The 23,393-nt window shown below is 40.8% G+C and overlaps 2 protein-coding genes and 1 non-coding gene across 4 annotated transcripts in view; 1 reads left to right on the top strand and 2 right to left on the bottom strand.

Moving 5' to 3' along the window:
• Nucleotides 1-19,782, top strand: part of eya4 (EYA transcriptional coactivator and phosphatase 4) — a 40,843-nt gene extending 21,061 nt beyond the window's left edge. The window contains 17 exon segments of the mRNA XM_034206936.1: nucleotides 2,564-2,647; nucleotides 3,141-3,218; nucleotides 3,885-3,951; nucleotides 4,079-4,221; nucleotides 5,324-5,467; nucleotides 5,668-5,750; nucleotides 6,765-6,939; nucleotides 8,081-8,153; nucleotides 8,155-8,218; nucleotides 8,462-8,546; nucleotides 11,320-11,408; nucleotides 11,905-11,963; nucleotides 12,241-12,401; nucleotides 13,540-13,654; nucleotides 13,830-13,951; nucleotides 17,860-17,960; nucleotides 18,924-19,782. Coding sequence (XP_034062827.1) covers nucleotides 2,564-2,647; nucleotides 3,141-3,218; nucleotides 3,885-3,951; nucleotides 4,079-4,221; nucleotides 5,324-5,467; nucleotides 5,668-5,750; nucleotides 6,765-6,939; nucleotides 8,081-8,153; nucleotides 8,155-8,218; nucleotides 8,462-8,546; nucleotides 11,320-11,408; nucleotides 11,905-11,963; nucleotides 12,241-12,401; nucleotides 13,540-13,654; nucleotides 13,830-13,951; nucleotides 17,860-17,960; nucleotides 18,924-19,004 — 1,724 coding nt within the window. The 3' untranslated portion in view covers nucleotides 19,005-19,782.
• Nucleotides 19,783-20,571: 789 nt separating this feature from the next.
• Nucleotides 20,572-22,892, bottom strand: rps12 (ribosomal protein S12). Of its 2 annotated transcripts, none has more exons than XM_034206907.1 (6): nucleotides 22,831-22,892; nucleotides 22,660-22,706; nucleotides 21,816-21,971; nucleotides 21,516-21,618; nucleotides 21,206-21,307; nucleotides 20,572-20,658 (listed from the first exon to the last, which is right to left on the bottom strand). In XM_034206907.1, exons 2-6 carry the CDS (start codon nucleotides 22,671-22,673, stop codon nucleotides 20,596-20,598), a joined length of 438 nt encoding a protein of 145 aa, XP_034062798.1. In that variant the 5' UTR covers nucleotides 22,674-22,706; nucleotides 22,831-22,892; the 3' UTR covers nucleotides 20,572-20,595. The 2 variants fall into 2 exon arrangements, with proteins under 2 accessions (XP_034062798.1, XP_034062799.1); XM_034206908.1 differs by having other exon boundaries at nucleotides 21,816-21,968; nucleotides 22,831-22,861.
• LOC117540332 lies at nucleotides 22,048-22,124 on the bottom strand. The gene has a single exon (XR_004568153.1). It is a non-coding gene; the product is annotated as a small nucleolar RNA SNORD101 (small nucleolar RNA).
• Nucleotides 22,893-23,393: the final 501 nt, after the last annotated feature.

The raw sequence follows: 23,393 nt of genomic DNA, 5'->3' as shown, positions 1-23,393 counted from the left end.
GTTTGAAATGGTAGAAAGGTTAGTTTTAGTGTTGTTGCTATACATTGGTCTTGAGCATCTTTTATAATTCGAATCTATTTTCAATGTGTATTCAGGTATTATTTAGACTTCTAAGCTTTAGGAAGACAAAATGTACTGTTTAAGTACTTAATTTCACATTTGGGGATCTACACTTCTGGTCACGAATAAGTGAGAAGATAATACCAAAATAATGTGAGGCTCTTCGCCAGTAGCCTATTACATTAGCTTAGCACAAATAATATAATTAGTGATAACAGCTCGGGTCTGTCCATAGGTGACAAAAACCCTTTAAAAGAAGATTAAACAAGAGATAACATGTAAATTAGTTAGCTTAAACATTTGTTGGTAGGTGAATCTAGTTACCCCTGGACAGAACCCAGCTAGCCTTTTCGAGCTAAGCTAACTTTCTGATGGCTGTAGCTTCGTTAAATCAATCTTCTCATCTTAACTTCGGCAATAGAACAAATAGGCAAATTGCCTAAAATGTTGCATATAATCCCTTTAAGGGCTTCTTTGTTCCATCTATGTTTTCATATGAAATGAAGACCAGTCAACTTCACTCTTTGAAGTCAGAGTCACAGTGAAAGCCGGCTGTTTCAGATTAGGGCTCGACATGTCATGGTAACATTAATTGATGTCCTGATTTTTAAACAAAATAAGAACATATATTAAGTTGAAGGAAGAACTTCTACTATACATTCTGTTTTTTGTTTTCCCAGAAGAGATGCACTTCCAGTTGTTTTATGACATGTTGCTCCTGCTACAGCAGAGGTTGAAAGTGCATATTGGGCAAAAAAACTGATGAGTGTAATGTAATAGAATGTCAGAAAGACTTTCAACATGCAGAGATAAGTACTTTTTGAGGAATTTATAGGGACGGAAAGAGACGCGCACATGCAAACGCACATATACACACACACACATCCTGCGCTGGCAGGAGGACTTGAGTAAACCACTGGAGGATGTGTGTAAACACACGGTGAAGCACTTCTGCTCTCCTCCACTGGCCGCTTAGCAAAGTGTGTGTATGTGTGTGTTTTTGTCTGTTCAAGCCCAAAATCCCATTGGAAACTATTCACTCTACAAGAGCATTAAAGCATCACAGCTCTCGTAGATGTCAACACCAGTGAGCGCTCTCCTTTCTGTCTTCCCCTTTCTTTTTCTTCCTTTTCTTTTCCTCTATCCGTCTGTGTTTCTCTTTCCTTCTTCTCATCTTTTCTACAGTCACCCTTGATCTCTTTCTCTCTCAGTGTCAGGTCTGTAATTGTTTTGACAAGGCAGTTTGATGTAATAGCAATGGATGTAAGTGCTTTTGTTGAGGGCGATCCTTTGATCTATTGCTAATTTTAACAGGCAATGGAAACTAATGTAATGGAAAAAGTGAGATACTACATTTTAGTCAACTTCATGTGTCATCACACACAGACAAAGTCATACTCAGACTTAATCGTGCATTTAGACCATATTAGCACATTAAATCATTTTTGATGAGCTCACAGTTAATGGTTTTAGCAGACAAAACCAGGACTACACACTCACAGCCAAAACAAACTACATACCCAACATTCCCCTCACCTGACATCAGCCAGAGCCCCGGCCGGTTGGCCGTCTCCATAGCAACTCATTTGTCTTCATTAGGGCTTGTCCGATGGCTTGTTTTGCTCCCCGAGGGGCTTAATGAAGTTCCCCTGATCTAAATGGAGTTTTCAGATGTTCACTGATGATGAGTTTGAATCATGTTCAGAGAGAAACAAGAAAAGTCACCTAATAAAACGGCATGGAGGATTTTAAGGTGGTTCACAGGTGTGCTTCTTTTTTTGTAGTTTGGGAAAAAGCTTTATTGCTGTGCCAAGAGTAAAATAAGAAGATACCACTCTCATATCTTAAGGCGTTTATTATCAATACATTCACATTGATGGATCACATTACTTTTTGTATGTGAAAGCTGTAGGTCATAGTGACAAACCAACAGATAATTATTATTCAACTCTGCTGTTCCCCTCATCAATACACATAATTGTAGCTCGTCATTATTTTGGTTTGTCGGCCCAAAACAATGACCTGAAAACAGAGGGAACAGCTAACATGGTTTAGCTCAGTATATTGTGTTTGTTTAATCTGTACCAAAACTAAAGCTTAAAAAATAAGTTGCATTTCTTCGTCAGGCTTATTGTAGTTTTTCACTGGTTGCCTGTTAACATCATTATGATGAGGTACATCAGAGGTGCCAGTAGGCAGAAGATATATACATTCCCACACTTGTTCCCTCTGCCTCCATATTTAAACTAAGTAAAGCAAATAAATATCTCACATTAGCTTCTTATTTAGTTTACAGACATGATATTGGTATTCATAGTCTCATAGAACTCTGGACAGGAAAGCAAATAAGCATGTTTCCCAAAATGTTGAAGTATTAAATATTAATAATGATAAAATTGTCTACCTTTTAAGTTAATCAACACCATGTCCCATATACCTGAGACTGGCTCCTGGTTCTCAGTGCATCTTATCCTCACCACCTTCCCACCTTGCACCCTTTTAGGTGAAAACATGACAGTTCTAAACACGGCTGATTGGCTGTTGGGCTGCAGCAGCCCGCCCCCTGCCCCGGGCTCCAAGAACTATGGTACAGAGGTGCATGTGTGTGAATCTAAGGCCAGAGGTCATACAGTATTATCCCTTAAATGTAAAAAAGAATGGGTTCCTATAGTTTAGGCTGGTCCTAGATCTGACGTTTTGTGTGCCAGAATTGCCGTGATTTTCTTTCTTTTTTCTTGCTGTGCAGTGTTCCCTGCTCTTTGGATCCCATTGGGTTTTTCACAGTGTGTGCGTGGAGTTGTTATTTGCAGGGTTCCTACCTGTCAACAGATTTATGAAAAGTTGGAGAATTTGATGAATCGGCTGGGAAAGAAAGTTAATATCAGTGGATTTTGACAAAACGGTCAAAAACACAAAGCTTTACAAAAATAAAAAAATCTATGATAGTGGGAACCCTGCACACGACACTCACTCCCATACTTGAACTGCATGGTAGTTTTTTTTGTATGTGTGTTTGTGAGTGCGCGACAGAACTTCCTTACTGGCCTCCCCTAACACTGATATTTTCCGTCTTCCTTAAGTGAAAACAGAGCCTATGAACAACAGCGATACAGTCACTACGACAGGCGACACCGCACTGGACACATACGCAGGCTCAGGTAACACACACATCTCTCTAAGAAATGCACTCATGTACTATTTCCTCATTGAAAAGGAAAAAAACAAACTCACGTCTCTGTCAGCTCTATATTAGTCTGTTGTCTCACACACACACAGACACCGTCATCCATTTCTGCTCCGCGGTGGGCCTGTTGAAAGCTTTAATCCCGTGAAGTATTGCCTGTCCTTGGATTGCGTCATCAAAGGCTGGCAGAGGGATGAGAGAGAGCGAGAGACATTTTTACACTTGTCTTTTTTTTAGACTCACACAAGACCCCGTGCTCCTTCACTCTGCAAAACACGCACCCACTGAGACACAAAACCATTAAGCAACGCACAGTGAGGGTTTAGAAGCAGCGGGGTGTTTGTCAGTATTGAGCTCTGACATCTCAATGACCACAAACACACATTGTGTTTTACTTTGAGGCCCGCAGTAAGGGTTTCATGTACAGTGCTCTCTGAAGGGGGAAACTTGGCACCTCTCCATTGGAAATGCTTCAAATTATGTTTACTGGAAAAGCATTTCAATTCAAGCAAGCCCGAGGCCTTGAATTGTGCTATTCAGGAGTGGTTTTGTTGAACGTGAAAGGAAACAGATGATTTACGTCGACACCATCCGTAACCTCGTGTTGCCTTGTTGTTTTTTATTATTGTGCTGTTTTTAGTAATCACCAGCAGCGGATACAGCCCTCGTTCAGCCCATCAGTACTCCCCTCCTCTATACCCATCAAAGTAAGTGTGACAGAAGCTGGTTTCTAAAAATTATTATCAGCATGTCTCGTATTCTTCAATTGTATTGTCCCATTCTGCCAACATTGTTTTTGTATCTACATTACCTGTTGTTCCTCTCCTTTTCCAGGCCCTATCCTCACATTCTCTCCACACCGGCAGCCCCCCCCATGCCCACGTACGCCGGTCAACCGCAGTTCAGCAGCATGCAGCAGTCCACCGTCTACACCGCCTACTCCCAGACAGGACAGGCATACGGACTGTCCTCCTATGGTACCAAAAAAAACATTTTAAAAAGACAAAGAGTGACATTCAATAACAAACAACTGTTAGGAGCAGATCAATGACAAAAGCAGAATAAGTCTTACTTACAAATATGTTTTATAAATTAAACTACAGGTTCTGCAATACGTAGAAAAAACACACAATGGAGATTGAACCTTATTGGGATATTTTTAGGAGTAGAACAATGATCAGATGTAGTTGTTTTAGGAAAAGAAGCAAACAAACATTTGAAATGAGATAGAATCCATTTCAAGACACTGGTACTTGCGTACCATGCTGCGAATGGATCTGGCCCTTCCTACATCCAGGACATGGTTAAACCGTACACCCCAGCGCGTGCACTACGCTCTGCATCAGCCAAACGGCTCGCTGCAGCCCTCGCTGCGAAGGGGACCCAAGTTCCCATCAGCAAAAACACGTGGGTTTGCTATCCTGGCTCCAAGATGGTGGAATGAGCTCCCCATTGACATCAGGACAGCAGATAGCTTACACACCTTCCGGGGGAGACTGAAAACTCATCTCTTTCGACTCCACTTCGAGCGATAGAACTATTAACAAAGCACTTATATACTAATAAAGGACTGGATTACCTAAAGCCAGTGGAGTAGCACTTGAAATGTTTTTGCTCTATGAAGCCTGATGTACTTATATGATTCTGTTTTCTTCAAGTTTGTATTTTGTTGGTCGAACGCACTTATTGTAAGTCGCTTTGGATAAAAGCGTCAGCTAAATGCAATGTAATGTAATGTCGATACATTTTCTCTTGTCTTTTTGATTGACTATTGTAGCTACAAAATTAGCATGCAAGATGTAAGTTATGGGTGCAAATAAATAATTACCATTTATATCTCAGTGAAAAATGCAATATTTTCACCATTATACTATATTATAAAAATTGAAAGACATGTAATGTAATACAAGTAAAGCCAGAAAGACAACATTATTCAAACATTGATGATGGCATAAAATGTGAAGTTTCAAGAAAATACATTCTGTTAACATTCAAGTTTTAACAGTACAGTTTGCTGATGCTGTAATATTTGCACTACATTGTATAATATTGTTGTTGTTGTTGTTGTTGCTGTCACAGACCTGGGTGTTATGCTGCCGGGCATTAAGACGGAGAGCGGCCTGGCTCAGAGTCAGTCTCCTCTGCAGACCGGCCTCAGCTACAGCCCCGGCTTCACCACCCCTCAGCCTGGACAGACTGCATACTCACCCTATCAGATGCCAGGTCAGTCTGAGATGTACACTATCAAATACCTTTAATGGCTCACCTTTCTCTCCTGCGACAAGTTAATAATGCACTCCTACAGTTTTAAATAAATCACACATCATCAGTAGTTCATCATTTTAATGCTATAACTTTGCGCGTGATTACATTTTATTTTTCATTCTCTCTGTATAAGTCCATCTTCTTCTTTTTGTCCCAAGGTTCCAGTTTCACTCCTTCCTCAGGCCTCTATGCCACCAACAACTCAGTGTCCAACCCCGCCAACTATACTGCCACACAGCAGGTACCTTTGTGTTTATATACTGTGTGTGTGCAGGCTTGACGTTTACATGACATTTCATTTAGCTAGTAAGGCTTTTTTCCAAAGTTTGGTTTAAACTGGACCGTCCAGCTGTAAGTTAGCGAGTAAAAAAACATTTTCCCAAGCCCAAAAATACATTTACTAAAGGAGTTCTTGCCAGCTTGAATTAACCACACTACAAGTTTGGTCAAGTGAAGGCCATTTTCGCAATTATGCTGCTGGCTAAAACTAAAGTTGAGGATATTGCATGGTGCAGTAACGAAAAGTGGACCCGAAGTGATATTGCAGTCACTAACCTACAGCACTTTGCTTACCTCACGAAATAAAAATCTAATTACATTGTGACCCCGCAACAGGAACAGACTTATGAGTGAAACGGACAATTAGTCTTTGTGAAGGAGTGCTTTGTTCTGGATATTTCTTTATGTCTATTTGATGAATTATATTGAGGTAGTAAAATGCTTCAAGGGGAATTTCAATGTTCCACTATGATAGATGTGGTTGTTTATGGGAAGAAAGTCAAGGTTTGGCTTGTGTGGGTGGATTGAGGGGAATAGTGTGTGTGTGTGCGTGCGTGTATATGAGTTTAACAGAAAAGGAGAAGTAAGGGTGTATACAGTGTGGATATGCATGCTTGCGTACATACATCATTGTATTTATGTGTGTGTTGGTGTGTGTATGCATTCATGTGGTACGCTCCACTTTATAAGGATTCGTCGAGATGGACGTAGTGACAGGTTTAGAGAGCTGACTCGTAAAAGCGCCCATCTCCACTGGGTCAGTAAAAAGCAGCAACACAAGGCTTTAATTGTTTTGGAGATATAAACTACAGAACCGAGGGAATAAAAGATTTGAGAAATGAGAACGAGCACTTGTAAAGTCTCTCTTCAAAAGTCAGTTTGAACCTCCCCAGAAACCTCTTCCTTTAGTTTCTTATTGTTTTGTTCTTTTTGTCTTCGCACCCTTTGTGCTCATGTATCGTGTTATTCCCCGCAGGATTATCCCTCATATACGACGTTTGGCCAAAACCAGTACGCCCAGTATTATTCCGCCTCCACTTACGGGACTTATATGAGCTCCAACAGCGTGGACGGCACAGGCTCCACGGCGGCCTACCAGCTGCAGGACCCCGCTCCTGCCATGACCGGACAGGCTGCTGAACTTCACCCAGGTTTGTATTCAAAAGAATGAAAACACTCCACCACAGTTCTTCCTAAGTCATGAATATGCAAACAAATGTTAAATCTCTCACAGTTTCTTGATGCTGGCTCCATGATCTTGTTTTTTTTAGGAAAAATACCACAGTTTGATTAGCTGAGTTCAAACTCTTTCACCCATGATGAAGCACAGGAAGTAACTTCAGACTGTAGCCATAGTTACCTAGCATTGCACTCTCTAATTGGAGGATCCACATATGTTTACATTAGCCTCTGAGAGTTAAGTTATGTTAAATATTGCACTTTTGTAGAGAAAGAGAAAAGAAGTTAACCCATATGTACAGAAATATGACTTGGTGTTCTATTATATTTTTCTTTTTTGCACATATTTCCTGTGGTTTGTCTTGGCTGTTCCTCAGAAAGCCTGATTAAAGGAGCTTATCATTCTTCCTGTCACTGGCACTTTCCCCACTTTTCTCGCTGTTCCTCTTTTCTCTCTTGTTGGAGTTACAGTTTGCATTTGTGTTCTGTCTTTGTCGCTCACATGCTCTTTGTGTCTCTTTGTGTATCTACCCACCCCCTCTCTCTTGGTCTCTCCCTCTCACCCTGATTGAGACATAACAATATGAGAGCTGAAGCTTAGAGTCTGGTTCTAGTTACCACACAGCAGTGGGAGCATATGGCATTAGGAGTGTGTGTGTGTGTGTGCTCAAGAATGTGTGTCCACTCATATGTGCTCCTGCAGAATTTTGTATCTTTGCATCAGATTACCTAACTTTTTCTAATTTATTGCTCAGCTCCATCGCTCCCGCCCTATGTTTAATCTTTACATTTCATGCTACCATGAATCAGTCAGAATACCAATGGCACTTTTTTTTTTACGGTTCATTGGTAGTCTTTAAGTTGATCTGTTGTGCCAATTACGTTGAATTATTAAACCTGACAAGATGGCTTATTACTGTACCAAGTCTGAGTTATCGCTCTTCCTGAAGTTGATACCCCAGAACACCTGAGGGATCAGCCCAAAACCACATCATTACTGTTGCTTTAATGCGTTGAATATATTTTCTGATCATTTGGGACAGACATTTGATCATTTGTACATTTTCAATGTTTAAAATGTTTAGCCCTGCCTGTGTTTGCCTACACTCTCAGGGGACTTTGATACAGTGCAGAGCCCCTCCACGCCCATCAAAGAGCTGGATGACCGAGCCTGCCGGAGTGGGGGGGTCCAAGTCCCGGGGAAGGGGCCGCAAGAACAACCCCTCCCCTCCCCCTGATAGTGACCTGGAGGTAAGGGAGCGAAGAAAACACTCAGTTGACTCTAAGCGCTTACATTTCTGACTTAATAATCCATAAAATCTCAGTGGAAATGTGCTATTCCCTTTGATCGACATCCTTTCTTCGCAGTGAAATCTCAGAACAACAGAGAGGCTGATAGAGAGCCGGACCACCCACTTAACCCAGTTGAAAATAAAATTACATAATGTGCTTAACGGATGGACATCTGATTGTGTCACTTTTTTTGTTCTCCAGAGGGTGTTCGTGTGGGATCTGGACGAGACAATCATCGTCTTCCACTCTCTGCTCACAGGCTCCTACGCACAGAAATATGGCAAGGGTAAGATCCTGCAGTCTATTTGATTTCTCTTTGCCAAAGATATTGATTAAACTATGCATCATTTTGCCTCAGATGCTTAAACAAATATCACAATGGAGGATCAATAACCAAAACCCTTGGAGAAAGGCTACATCTGCTCTACTGTTGAACTTTGACCCAAGAAAGCACTTACAACTGCATTGTTCTCACTTGTAATAGAAGCAGACATGTCCCCCATTATTTTTTACAGTTTTAGTTTATTTTGCTCACTTCTAAACTGTGAACTCTGACTGTCCAGCTGCCGGAATCCTAGTGAGACGGGGAGGAGTTGATAATATTGTTGATACCCTCTTCTGCCTTGCCTACAGTTATTACTGTGAGCTCAGAGGAATACGCTTTACAAGTAATCCTGCAGTCAGTGCTGTGGACTTTCTCTGCCCCGCACTTTGCCTTACAGGCTACATACAGGCTTAACCAGGCCCTGTGGTTTGTGCAGGTTGTTGGGGCAATATACAACTTTTCAGGAATAGTTAAAAAGAAAAAAAAAAAGAATTCCATCAGTTTTCTTTTCTGGATGGAGTAAAACATAATTAAACTAAAATTCTAAATAATTTATTGAAAAAGATCAGAAAATAGTTATATTTTAAAATGGTGATAATAATATATAAATGTGATTTTAAGTAGGGATAGTGCCTCTGAATCCAAACCTCGCCCCTACTTTTGTGGGGACTATTTTCATAGCTAAATGTTTCTCTCTGTAGTCTCTTATAAAATGCAACTCACAATGAGCACACCATTCGAATAAGCGTAATTCTCCTCAGGCGTTCTTCAGAGTGTTATGGTCAATTTATGATCATTACCACATATAATAAAATGTGTAAAAAATGCATATCATGTTATAAATACATTTAAAAGCCATTGATAATTGCCTTTGCTTACATTAGCTCAATGCTTATAATTTACTTGGACTGATTTTCTTGACAGTTTATTCCAATCTTTATTTTGAGCTTATTTTGGTGGTCTCGCCCTCTCACCTCCCAGCTACACTGTTTATAGTTCCCTACATTTTAATAGTTCTTGGCTCTGATCCGGCTCATCCTATGTGGCCTAGGCTACAGATCTTTTTATTGGGTGACGTCGTTTCCTGTGGGCACCAGCGTAAGCCACCGGCCTAGCCTGTACGGGTTTCGCGTACCACTCTGAGCCTGCAGTCCATTCTGATATAGTTTGGCACTCAAACAAAAGCTGGCGCCGCACAAATACCATTTAGAGCCAGACCCGCATAGACTCATATAAGCCCAGGCATTTTACAGATAAGGGTTTGTGGGCAGTGATGAACTTCCGAGTTGGATCCAAATTTAATGTTGGGCAATTGAGATTGAATGGATAAAAGAGAGGCTTGGGACTTGTACAAGTTTGCATGTGAATGAGAAGGAGAACACACATGGTCTTGAAGTTAATTCAACTTGGTTTGCTGTGTGTTTATCATAGAGAAATACTGAATACCAAAATATATCACAATATAAATATTGGCTTAAGTACAAAAGCATTTTCAAATATTAAATTAAAAGTTTTTCAATGGCTCAAATAAAGTTGCATGTAACTTCTGATAATGAATCATGTTTTTTTTAATCCAAATGAATACAAAAGAAAGAACATGTTTTCACCTAATTTGCTGCGGCTGCCCTCGAGAAACTTAGTGGCAGCTGTGTCTGTTCACACCTCGCCCAAAATAGTGTTTACACTGTTGACATAGCAACCACTAGCCCTGAGCACCCTTCTCACGAGCTCTGGGAGTATAACTACTTTAAAAGATGTTTCAATTTTTAATAAATATTCGTGTACATAAAGTTATTGTAATCAGGGATAATGTTCACATCATCATGAAGTGTTGAGTTTTCACCGCTCAAATAATAACAGCGGAGGGAGAGAGTGGAATTGTTCCAAGCTACCTTTGCCAGGCCAAATTAATATTTGCTATTTTCTGTGATTGATTGAACTTTTCTGGCAAAATACTACAAAGAAAAAGCCAACTCAGCCTTTCTGGAGCCCAAAGCAATATCCAAAATGAACTGCTCAAAATGAATAAACACATTTGAGCAGTGAGTGTTTTGACACACTGATGTTAGTAACGTATCACTGGCTGACAGCCAACATAATAATTACCTGAGAGACAAACGTAAGTGCCTCTTGTCTCTGTGATTGACAGGTAAGAGGGACAAGAAATACCTATTATCACTATTAGCAGCTGTCAAGTTTTTTAGAGCTCTGAACACTTTCGGTGCCTGCTCGCTCACTTTCACTCTCCTTCCTGTTAGTTTCTTTCTATTCTGGTCCTCTGACGGCGTCAGCGAATCGCGCGGCGAGCTGTCGTGCCTTGCTGACCTATCACAGATGATGGTTTTTGCAGCTGAGCCCCGGGCCCACACATAGACACACACAAACCATTCACATACCAAATACACTCCAAGTATCTTTCTCTTTGAGGGTGCTTGCTCCCTGCAACACACACATGAGGACACACACTCTTCCTCTCACCCCCCCCCACACAAACACCCCACCACCACCAAGCATGAGGAATGTTGATGGGACAGAACAAGTGCAACCTGTCTGTCAGCATCTGCTGTAATAAGTGGAGTGTACCATCTTTAAAAGTGGGGGGTTATGGGGGCAGGGGTGTGAATAAAAAAAAATTAGGAAGAGTGTGAAAAATTAAATCAATTATGGGTTGTCAATAATTGTTCGTAATGGGGATGTCATGATGATGATAATGATGATTTTATCTTCCTTTAGGACCCTCCTATGGCCGTAACGCTGGGTCTGAGGATGGAAGAGATGATCTTCAACTTGGCTGACACACACTTATTCTTTAATGACCTGGAGGTGAGTCTGGCACATGCAAAACACACTTTTAAATAGTTTTAAGGGTGTGTCATAAGATTGGGAATTTTGTACAGTATTCCCATTTTGCACAAAGCTGACAGTTTCTTGAAGCCCGGCTGTCATTCAGTTGAAAACTACTACTGCCCCCTAGTGTTGTAAAGTGGTGTAACATGCTTTTATATATTTGGCATCACTTTGTTATATTTTTAGTTCTGTTTAAAATGGTGTATGTTAAATAGATTAATACATGTTGACCAGAACATGTATTCAAACAGGGTTAATTAAGAATAGTTTGGTCTTCACACAGTTTATAGTTACTATTTAGGTTGCTATGTATAGCATTTAGTATATTTTACATTTATATTTTCATGCTTCATTTGTAATAGCAAATTCTCATAATGTATATAGCATACTAGTTTATTTTAGTCACTTAGCTTAGCATCTGTTTTTGTATTAATCCTGCGTGGAATTAATAATATGTTCTTTGTGTGCACAGGAGTGTGATCAGGTACACATTGATGACGTGTCATCAGACGACAATGGCCAGGACTTAAGGTAGGCATTAAACAATTCACATTTATTTAAACAATAATAAGTATGATGTTAACACTGTTGATGTTATTTAATTTGTTTTATTATTATTCTTTAATTTGGCTTACATTTTTTAATGTTGGTAACATCCATTTATCAAAAATAACACCTATATTTTTGCTTTGCATTTTAAAGGTAGTACTGAATTGCATTCTTAAAAAGACATATATGAATATTGAAAATAACCATTTGTTCTACCAGAGGAGATTTTTCAAATAAAACATATCATTATTATTGACAGTACTTACAGTTTTGCAACTGATGGCTTCCATGCAGCTGCAACCAGCGCCAACCTGTGCCTGGCTACGGGGGTCCGCGGCGGGGTCGACTGGATGAGGAAACTGGCCTTCCGCTACCGACGGGTCAAAGAGTTGTATAGCTCGTACAAAAACAATGTGGGGGGTAAGGCAATCTGACGGGAATACTGGACACGAGGGACAGACCAAAGGCTGATAGAGAGGGGGGGGGGGAGAATACCGTGTTATACATATATATATATATTATAGTGGCCAAAATCCTAAAAAGCTTGTCTTGTAACTCGATACCTCAAAAGTTATTGTTCTTGGCCGCATGTAGAGCTTGGGGCTGGGAAGCAGTGTCAGACTCGCAGTACAAAATCTACTGGACGTTTGGTTGCTTTTCAACGTTTGTTTCCAGCAAACAAAATACGAAAACAATATTTAACGTAAACTTAAACAGCAGATCCTAATAATCTGTATTTTACTAAACATAAGGTTGCGTCTGCGTATCAATGACGGTATTGCTGCTGCCCTCCCGTCACACACCGCACCTCTAACTTAAAGCTTTAGCCCCGCCCCCTTCACCTGAGCAAAGCGCACCTCTCACTGAAACAGAAAAATGCATTAATAAAGTTTCCAAATAAATCAAAACAAAATCAACTTAAATGCGGCTGCTACATATATATATATATAAACAGGGTATCAAAGTTATTATAAAACAAGTTAATGTATCTTATAGTATAGCTGAATTTGAGAGGAAACCTCCTCTAAAGGCATTCAAGGGAAGATTATTCAAAGACAGAAAACAGAGATTAAACATGGAATGGGAAGCCACGATCTGGAAACAAGTATTACATATATACTAGTGGGCATGACATACAGTATTTGCAAACTGTGCATGTACAGAAATATGATAAAGGCTGCAGTGCACAAGTGTTTATATCTGTTTTTAAAATGTGGGTTTAATGAAAGCAGAGATGAAAAACAAAGCTGCTGTTGGACTATACATTTAGCTTATTCCTAATAAAATAATGATTTGTATTTGACCAATTTTAGGGTTTCATGAAGGATATATTCAGTGTTTCCTCCTGAGATGTATTGACACTAAAGTAGACCATAGACTTAGCTTACTGTGTTTGTACCTTTCCTGATGTATATACATGTGTGATGCTTTATACCGGTGTGTGTGATGCTTTATACCGGTGTGTGTGATGCTTTATACCGGTGTGTGTGATGCTTTATACTGGTGTGTGTGATGCTTAAAGCTGCGAGGGGTTACTGAATATCATACTGTGTTATAGGCCTGCTGGGTCCCGCTAAAAGAGACGCCTGGCTGCAGCTCAGAGCCGAGGTGGAGGGTCTGACTGACTCCTGGCTCACCCACGCACTCAAGTCGCTATCCATCATCAGCTCCAGGTGCCATTTTGTGACATATTTCACATCACACAGACTTTTATCGCTCTAATCCTCCTCTCTGTTCATTTAAAAGGTTAAGATTTAGAGCATGGGAACTAATCCATATTCAGCATCAAAGTACATTTACTCATGACCCAGCTTTACACGGTCTGTTCTCTGTTTGTGTGTCCCTCAGGAGTAACTGTGTAAACGTGATGGTGACCACAACGCAGCTCATACCAGCGCTGGCTAAAGTTCTCTTATATAGTCTGGGATCTGTTTTCCCCGTGGAGAACATTTACAGTGCAACCAAAATAGGTAAGACACAAACACTGGGGCACACAAACGTTCATTCACTTCTAGGTAATAATCCAATACGGATGGAAATAAATTGAATGTAGAAGTGGAGTAACTAAATAGTAGCTGACTATATATTTGATGTATTGTATTTAAATGCTCAAAGGTCACATGCATTCTGTTCTGTCCATTATTTTTGATGTTTCTTCATCTACTCCATGTGGTCCAGATATCCTGTTTCTTGTTATGATATAATTGCTTTAGTTGGGCTCAGGTTCATTGAGCGGCTGGTTAGGACTGTTTGAGTTATAGTTTGTGTGTGTGTGTGTGTGTGTGTGTGTGTGTGTGTGTGTGTGTGTGTGTGTGTGTGTGTGTGTGTGTGTGTGTGTGTGTGTGTGTGTGTGTGTGTGTGTGTGTGTGTGTGTGTGTGTGTGTGTGTGTGTGTGTGTGTGTGTGTGTGTGTGTGTGTGTGTGTGTGTGTGTGTGTGTGTGTGTGTGTGTGTGTGTGGCCCTAGCATTACTATACTACTATACTTGTGGGGACCTAAATCTGTTTACATAGTCACGTGTGGGGACTCACCTCTAGGGATGGGTATCGTTTGAAATTTATCGATTCCGATTTCGATTCCGGTTCTGCTTATCGATTCCGGTTCTTATCGATTCCCCGTTTCGATTCCAAAATTGTAAAATAAAGAGGTCAAACGTTTAGATAACAAAAATATATTTATTCTTAAAAGCTTTAACTGAAATTGTTACTAAAAAATATACATGCAATACAAATGTATTGCACAATAGCTGTGCTTTCTTTTAACTGAGCTATGCCTGTGGCAAGCTATTAACAGGCATTACACTTTGCCTTTTCTTTTTCTTTTTTAGTGTAGTGGAGCCTCACTTCAGAGTGTTTACCGCGACCTATCTTTGGTGTTATGAAGTGACTGAGCTCGTGAAATGTCTACGGGAGGGCGGGGGAGCATCGCTGCGGGGCAACTGTGGACCTCTGTCGCCTGTCAGCGCAATTGATATGATGCCGTTTAAAAAAAATGAAGGGCGGTGCCGGCCGTCAGCGTACCGAGCCGGCCGTCAACGGCCCGCTGACGACCGGCCGTTCTGTGATTCTCCAGGTCCGCCCTGTATTCCACCGGGTCACCGCAGCACCGCGGTGCAGACGGACCCGCTGGAATACAGGGTCTACCGCGTTTAGGAACCGTTAAGCAGAACCGAAATTGTGTATTTTGTATGGGTACCCGGTACCCGGCATTTTCTTATCGGTTCTCATCTGGAACCGAGTTTCGGTTCCCAACCCTACTCACCTCCCTTATGGGGACAAAATGAAGGTCCCCATGAGGGGAATCATTAATTTTAGGGTGTAGACTTGGTTAGGTTTAGGGTTAGGGTAAGGCATATAGAGAACGGCAGTGACGCGTCCTAAAACCCGGATGTAAACTCCTTCCGGTTCCTTCGTCAAAAACGCAATGCAATTTCTCCATAGGATTTTGGAAAATAGCTGGAAATAAGATCTGTGGTTGAAACACATTGAAGAGACGGATCACGTTTTGTTCAGCCGGATAATATCCACATGTCTATCCTACTTTTATAATTTTCGAATCATAAATCTAGTCGCCAGAAGCAAAATGCTAACGTTATGCTATAAAGGAACTACAGCAGGGTCGCTGCTTCAACGTCACGCCAACTTAAGATCCATATTCAAACATACAGATTCTAAATTGTACAAGTTGAAGCGTTTGTTTGAACAGTTTGCAGGAGGCAGGTACTTGCTTTCAAGCAGAACAGGGCAAACAAACTTAGCGGGAGTGTTTTACGTGTTCGGTGTAATGACGTAAAACGGCCTGGACAACTTCTGTAGTCCTATTCAGTCACTTGGTAACAACCATCGTTTTTCAGACACGTAAACTCTTCAAAAATCACCAGCGGGGTCACTGCTGATGGATTTAATGTCGTAGAACAAAACGTGATCTGTCTCTTCAATTTGTGTCAAACACAGACCTTATTTGGAGCTATTTTCCAAAATCCTATGGAGAAATTGCATTGCTTTTTATCGAAGGAACCGGACGTGGTAAAAATGCTAACTTACTTCCGGGTTTTAGGACTGCGGTTCTCTATGTTGGCTATGGTTAAGGTTAGGATAAGTCTCCAGGAAATGCATGTAAGTCAGTCAATGTAATGTCCCCTAAAGTGATGTATACATGGTGTGTGTGTGTGTGTGTGTGTGTGTGTGTGTGTGTGTGTGTGTGTGTGTGTGTGTGTGTGTGGTGTGTGTGTGTGTGTGTGTGTGTGTGTGTGTGTGTGTGTGTGTGTGTGTGTGTGTGTGTGTGTGTGTGTGTGCATGTGTGAGCAAGGAAGTTGACTTAGAGCAAGAGGCTATCAAGTAACTGTACAATTATAGTATTTAGCAAAGTTTAAAAATTCTAATACATAAAATCAATATTTAAATACACCAATAACTACACAGCTAGGCTACTAACATTGTTTTCTCTTGCACATTGAAACAAATCAATTAGAAAGTATTCAGTGCTTTGAATGGGTTATCTCAGTGACACTGTATTATTTACACATATTTCTATGTACTTTGAATTTAATGATTTAATATAAATTACAATTAAACGCAATTGAAACATAAGTGACATAGCGCTTGTGATTCAAAGCTGAAAATACCTGTGAGTAATGCTAACTCTTTGGACCAGCATTAGAGCACATACATCCTCCGATTAAAATGATTTAGAAGGTTTATTTCAAGATTATCAACAATGCATTATTTGAATCACTGATAGAATGAAGAAGGGTTAGGCCTACATCTGTCTTTTCCTTACTCCATAGTTTACAATAAACGACAACAATGGATGTTATTGATGAATGAATGGTATGATGAATTAAATGTTACTGATGCAAGGATTTAATGGACGCAATAAACTCCTGGTCTTCCGTAATGGATTGTCCACTCTACGCTATGAAAAGGAGATAATTGTGTCTATCAACACCCCCGATGTATAATCACTTAATAATTACATCATCCCCTGGCTAAATGCTTAGTTCGACTGCAGCCATTTTACTCCAGCTCACACTGACCTAAACAACAAATCCATCCTCACATCACATGCAGTCCTGCTCTTGAACATCTCCAACACTTGTGGGATCTTCCAGGCCAGATGCCCACTTTCTGAATGGAGTGCGTTAGCAGGAGAAAACGCAACTGGTTACGCCAATGTACCGCAACTGTGGCCAACACTAAATCCTATTCAACCAGACATCAAGAAAACAAAACAACTCAGATTAGAAATGGAGTTAGAGAGCAAAAACATCCAGGAAACAAAACTCAAAGCCAAGTGTGTGAGTGAGTGCTTGTGAGCTAATGTTACACCCAGTTCAACCCCCACGGCGCCTTGATTCAAACGGACGTAGCAATGTGGAAACCATGACAACTGCCTGATGTTTAGGACACAAGTGTTTCAGGTCAAACGCCGGATCACGTAGACTCATGGATACTTTGTATATGGAATTACTCTAAATGCAATTAGCGCTGTATATGTATAGGAGGAAGGCTAAAGGTTAGCATGGGGTGTGACCTCTGACATCAGTCGGAAAAATGTTGTGGCAACCAGATATTATATTTATCTGAAAGTGTGTGTGTGTATCAACCTTGATGCATACAGCTCAGATTTTTTGATGTGTTTAATTCCCATTCCGACCACTAAGGAAAAACCTGTGAAAGCCATTTGTTTGTCTCCAGGCAAAGAGAGCTGTTTTGAACGTATAGTCTCCCGCTTTGGCACTAACATTACATATGTTGTGATTGGCGATGGGAAGGATGAAGAGCATGCGGCCAGCCAGGTAAACAAACGACTTCAAAACGTTGACCCCTCTGACCTTGTGACCCTCCTTCCTCCCCCCTTTGTTTATTTGTTTTTTTGCAGGAAAAGAGAGTTGCTTTGAACGCATAATGCAAAGGTTTGGCAGGAAAGTAGTGTATGTTGTAATTGGGGACGGTGTGGAAGAGGAGCAGGCGGCCAAAAAGGTAATGGACCCGCAACCTCACCGTGACCCCGCCTACTCCACACAGTGTGAGCTCTGATTGGAAGAAGCCTGCCTTTCTTTGCTGTAGAGGATTTGTGTTACTTTTTTTCTGTTCTACTTGCTCTTGCTTTTTCCTATTTTATAAAGTGGCAGGTGACTTTTGATTGTCAGGGTGACAATTTGAGACTAAGGCTTGGCAAGTGTACATTTTGGACCTACTTTTGGAAGTCAAATATACCAAATTCGTGAGCCACCTGCAGCTACAATTCAACTTAATGTGTGTCACATTTGACATGAATGGCTCCGAAATGTACACAATGATTTGTTAAGCGCAATAATGCTGTTTTTTTATCCAGTGGTGTGAGAAGTCTTTTTTCATTGGTACTGTAGTAGAAAAGCTATATCCCAACAAAGAAATATGACAAATATTGACAATCGAGGACATATTTCCTAAAGTGAAAATGTAAATCCCATCTTTCCTCCAGCTTTGGGTTTCATTGTTGATGCTGGGTGCTGGGATTGTTAAAGGAGAAGTTTGACATTATTGGAAAATATCACAATCACTTTCCTGCTGAGAGTTAGATGAGAAGAATAATATCAATCTCTGCCCCTTAAACATAATGCTACCGACAGTTAGCTTAGCATATAGGCAGCTAATAGTGCAGTTAACTGTGTATCAATGTTGTTGTAATGCTAAGCTAAGGGCACAGCTGTAGCCTTATTGATATAAGAGTTATAATTATCTTTCTATCTCAATTAACTCTCAGCACAAGAGCAGATAAGTAAATGTCTCCAAATGCTGAACTCTTCCTTTAAGCCTTATGATTGCATGGATTTCGTTTGCAGTGCTTTTGCAAAGCAAGCAGCTACAAGCTACTGTAGTGTAGCTTGCATGAGTTTAGGTGGCGGTGTGCAGCTCTGCTAACAGTACTGTTGGTTCTAATGATGTGTGTTCACTCCACAGCACAACATGCCTTTCTGGAGGATATCCAGCCACTCTGACCTGCTGGCACTACACCAAGCACTGGAGTTTGAGTACCTGTAACTATTATAGCAATATGGACTCATGCAATGTTACCGTGGACATGGTCAGCCCCCTTCTTTTGTATAACTATTTAAGAACAAACAATACACTGCAACCGTTTTTGTGATTTTTTTTTGTCTTGTTGAACGTCTGGATTTACAAACTCTGAACGGTCTTAAGAAGAGGTGAAAGGAGGTAAAGAACTGAACAGTGGGCTTAAGAGGTGTCTCAAATACCCAGCTCAGCCCCTGTGGCCCCTATGCTGCGAACAGACCGCTGTGAAACCCCCCCCCCCCCCCCCCCTCTACTGTCCCTGCAGCTGACTGGAAGCCTGTAAAGGCTCAATGCCTCCCTTGGCCTGGGAGGATGTTTCTGGGGCAACTCCTGGATGTTTGGTTTGATGGAGGGCAGCCAGACTAGTCTCAGGCCTGCTGAGGATCTTCAAACCACGAGGGCTTCTCTGTACAGGCATTCTGTGTGCGGGGTTAACAGCTGCTTTTTTTCTAAGTGTTTTCTTCCTGGTGGTATAATAATCACAACACAATGGAGCCTGCATCAGAAACTTGTGTAAATTATTTACAATAAACTTAAGGGCAGTGGTGGATGTTTTTGTGAAGGAAATGAAATGCATTTTTGGGGTCTTTGTTTTTTTTCTCCACTCTGGATTTTTGTAATTGTTTGGGCAGGGGAATTGAGGATGTGCGTCATGATGTGTTGTGCCTTAATGTGTTTGAATGTCTTTTCTTTATTCAGAAATGTCTATGTATGTAGATATAAAGGAGAAAACTTATACAAATGACCTATTCATCTCGTCTTTCCTTTTAAACTGATCCAACATGCATGTACAGGTAGTGCTGCTCATTATTGAAAATTACATTTGCAGTATGCTAATCATAAAGCACACAAACCATAACAGACTTCTGTGTTCATATCTGCAGTTTGATTAACTCGCCAACCTTTGGAGCAATCAACTTCATTCCGTGTTAACCCGGGGACCCAGCAGTTATTTGAATAATCAGTTTTATACAAAACTTTTTTTTTTAAAACTCGGTCCACCCAGCCAGCCAAATAATCTTATGAAATAGAGCCTCTGTGTCCTTATGTCAGGGGACAGAAATAAGGATGTTTGTGCATTAAACACTGCACTTCAAATGAAGCCTGTGTGACCTTTAAAGGGGACCGATCATGTCTTTCATACATAAATATGTGTCCCCGGTGTCAGGGAACTCAACCATCTTTTCCTCCGTACCCAAATCTCTAAAGACGGGTACAGCGGCGCTGATCCAGAATGTAGCTATATCTGCCGGTAGAATTCTGAGCAGGCATTAGCTTCCCCTCTTTTTTTCAAGCTAAGGACCCCAAACCTGCAGTTCTCTAACAGGCCTGAAATAGAGGGATGTCTAAAATGCATAATCTGTTTGGTATTTTGAGCAAAACACATCAGACGTGTTTTTATATATCCGAGACCCATAATATATGCCTAAAAATAGCATAATAGGAGACCTTTGGACAGACCAATTTAATATCACTGCCCGTGTTTAGTTTGAGTGAGACTTGTCTGGAAAAAGGAACACTTCAGACAACTGCATCATTTTCACTTTTTATTGACATTTTATTTTTTGCCTTTGAAGTATTCCTCAATCACATCCTTGGCTTGAGACTCCTTGCCGTAGTCCTGTAAACAGAAAAGTACAGTTTGAGATGAGCAGATCATCAGCCACGTGTCCAGATGTGTTGAGGGCCTTGTTGGGTCAAGGGATATTTACATTCAGTCTGACCCACCTAAACACATCGTGTGAATAATAGTGGTAAAACTGAGCATTAGTTTATATAGTACTCAAAAGTCTAGCCCCAAAAACACATCTGTTGGAATCATTGCAGCAACTTCAAATAAACACTAGAAATTAATATACAGGCATGTTGATTGGAATAAACAGCAAACTAGGGGGTAAGTCAGTCATGACCCATCAATCATGGTGCTCGTTTCCATTCGTTACTATTTGTTGCCATTCTTAGGGACCCCAGACACCACAGTTAGACGACGGGGCTCGTACCCTGGCTTTCATTTGGCCAGATGTTTTTAAACAACAGCTGCATGGCACAAAGCACAGCAGCTGCACTTGTCTGGCAGATAGTGTATACTTAGCAGGAATATGTTGAGCGTCTATTCCGTTTGTTTTTCTTAAATGTAGGCAAAACATGAAGTGAACCGCATCATTTACCTTGACCACCACACAGCTGCAGCCCACAATCTTACGGGGTTTGCCCTCACGGTCGATCTTGCACAGACCGACCCACTCGCCGAGCTTCTTGTTGTCATCAACCTGAAATAAGGTTCAACAGCATGTTTTAACTTCAGTCATTCCTGATAAACAATGAGGTGTAATTATAATTTATGTTTTCAACATAACGGCAGCAATGTGTGTACTCTTGCTGCACCGCCAACAGGACCGTTTCACAGCCCTTTGCATTTGTTCATGTGAATTTCCCAAGCCAGATACTCGATCAGTCGGTTATGAGCAGCCTTGTTACCTTGATCAGGTTGATCTGATGCTCCGCACAGAGGGCCTCCACCAGCTTGACGTATGTGGGCTCATCGCAGTTGCCTGCAAGGGCACAGAGATGGGCTTGACGCCTGGAAAATACAAAAACAATCATGATTTAGTTTGCAGCAAAGGCAACATTAACACATTCCCAAAAATGTGTGGCAAGACAAAAATTGGGTAACATTGGCAGGCATCCACACAAAGGTTCAGTAGAGGGAGCCAGGATGTCATCCGGGATGCGAAACCACATTAAAAAAATGTTTAACTAAATAAAAATGAAACATACTTGTCCAGGGCCTTGGCAGCCTCACGGATACCACGGGCAAGGCCATCGTGGATAAGTGCGGTCTTGAGCACTTCAGGGAGAGCAGTGTTGACATCCATCACACCCGTCGAAATACCTCCAGCAGCACCTCCAGCAGGGACTGCAGCAGGGACGCTACTAAAAACAGAATTGTTTTGTGTTTTATTTTAGCAAAATAGGCTTCATATATTAGCAGATTTCAGTTGAGCTTCTGGCGTTGTCAGAACAGGGTTCTCACTCATTGTAGAGAGAAGGGGTATCCGACAAAAGAAATAAAGTCATCATTCAAGCGCCAGAGAACTCGCTTGAAGTGGGAATAGCACACTGAGCATTTCATTGCATGCCTGAGGACAGCTAACCATTTAAGTGGGATGGATAATATAATCCCTGTCTGGTGCAAGTTCTGCATGGAATAAAACAAGAGCCTGAAAAGAAAAACTAACAGGCTAAATGTAAGCATTCAGTGCATTTCTAAAAACCTGGTAAAATGTGTTAGCATAGCAAGAGCTGATCAAAACATAACCACGTTCAACTTTAGTTTGTTTAGCCTTACCTACACTTGATAACTGCTGCACACGCAGAAATATGTTGGTCTAATCACCTCACAGTATAAGTTTACATGTTGCTAAGCTAGGTAGCTAGCAGTAGCTTCGGCAAAACAATAGACTACAACTAACATTTATAACCGCACAAGTGTGGACGACATGTTCTCAAAATAATTTTAAGTTTCAGCCCCTCTATCACCACTTTTCAGAGTAAGAACAGTTTGTTAGAAATCCCTCGCTTTGTTGGTTAGCGACAGATAGAAGAATGTAATTATGCTCACCCTTCCTCGGCCATTGTTGATTATCGATGGATGTTGGATATAAAGATCTGAAATAAAGAACAAAAATGAAAGAAGAGTTGTTATTAAACATAAACGGTTCATGGTGATGACTTTATATATCAAGATGTTTGATATATCCTTTAGATTGTGCCGGTAGTGGGAGAAACGTACCCTGTCCTCCTCTCGGTCAGCGTGTAAAGAGGACGTCATAACTCCGCGACATTGCTTTAAAAGCAGAAGGCCCCGTCCGTGCTTTAGAGGGTCGTCCAGTATGCTGCCTGTTTTAGTTTCAATGTTCAATATTACAGAAATAAATAAATAATTATGAAATAATTGTAGGTGGACAAACTCAGGCCCTTTTACTTCTATACAAATGGTAATACCACAGTGTAAAAGAAAAAATGGAGTAAAAGTCCGTTATTTGTTGTTTTTACTTAACTTAAAGTGCAAAAGTATTAACATCAAAATATATAGGGCTACCAATAGAAGGCTACTAATTCGGCACAGCTGCCCATATATACTGTATATATATATATATATATATAGTTTGGTCCTTCAACAGGGTTTTTATTTTATTTTCGTGGCACCCAGAGAGGCACATACTGAAAGCCTCCCAGCAAGCACCAGTGGCCTGTGGCCTGTGGGGAACAGTCTACGGGGGGAACAGTTTTATAGATGTTATTCTCTGTTCCCACTTTTTCAACAATTACATTTAGTTATTAAATTAGTATTTG

This window comes from Gymnodraco acuticeps, unplaced genomic scaffold (assembly GCF_902827175.1).
Source record: "Gymnodraco acuticeps unplaced genomic scaffold, fGymAcu1.1, whole genome shotgun sequence".
Taxonomy (NCBI): domain Eukaryota; kingdom Metazoa; phylum Chordata; class Actinopteri; order Perciformes; family Bathydraconidae; genus Gymnodraco; species Gymnodraco acuticeps.
This window is presented reverse-complemented; position numbering and strand designations above follow the sequence as displayed.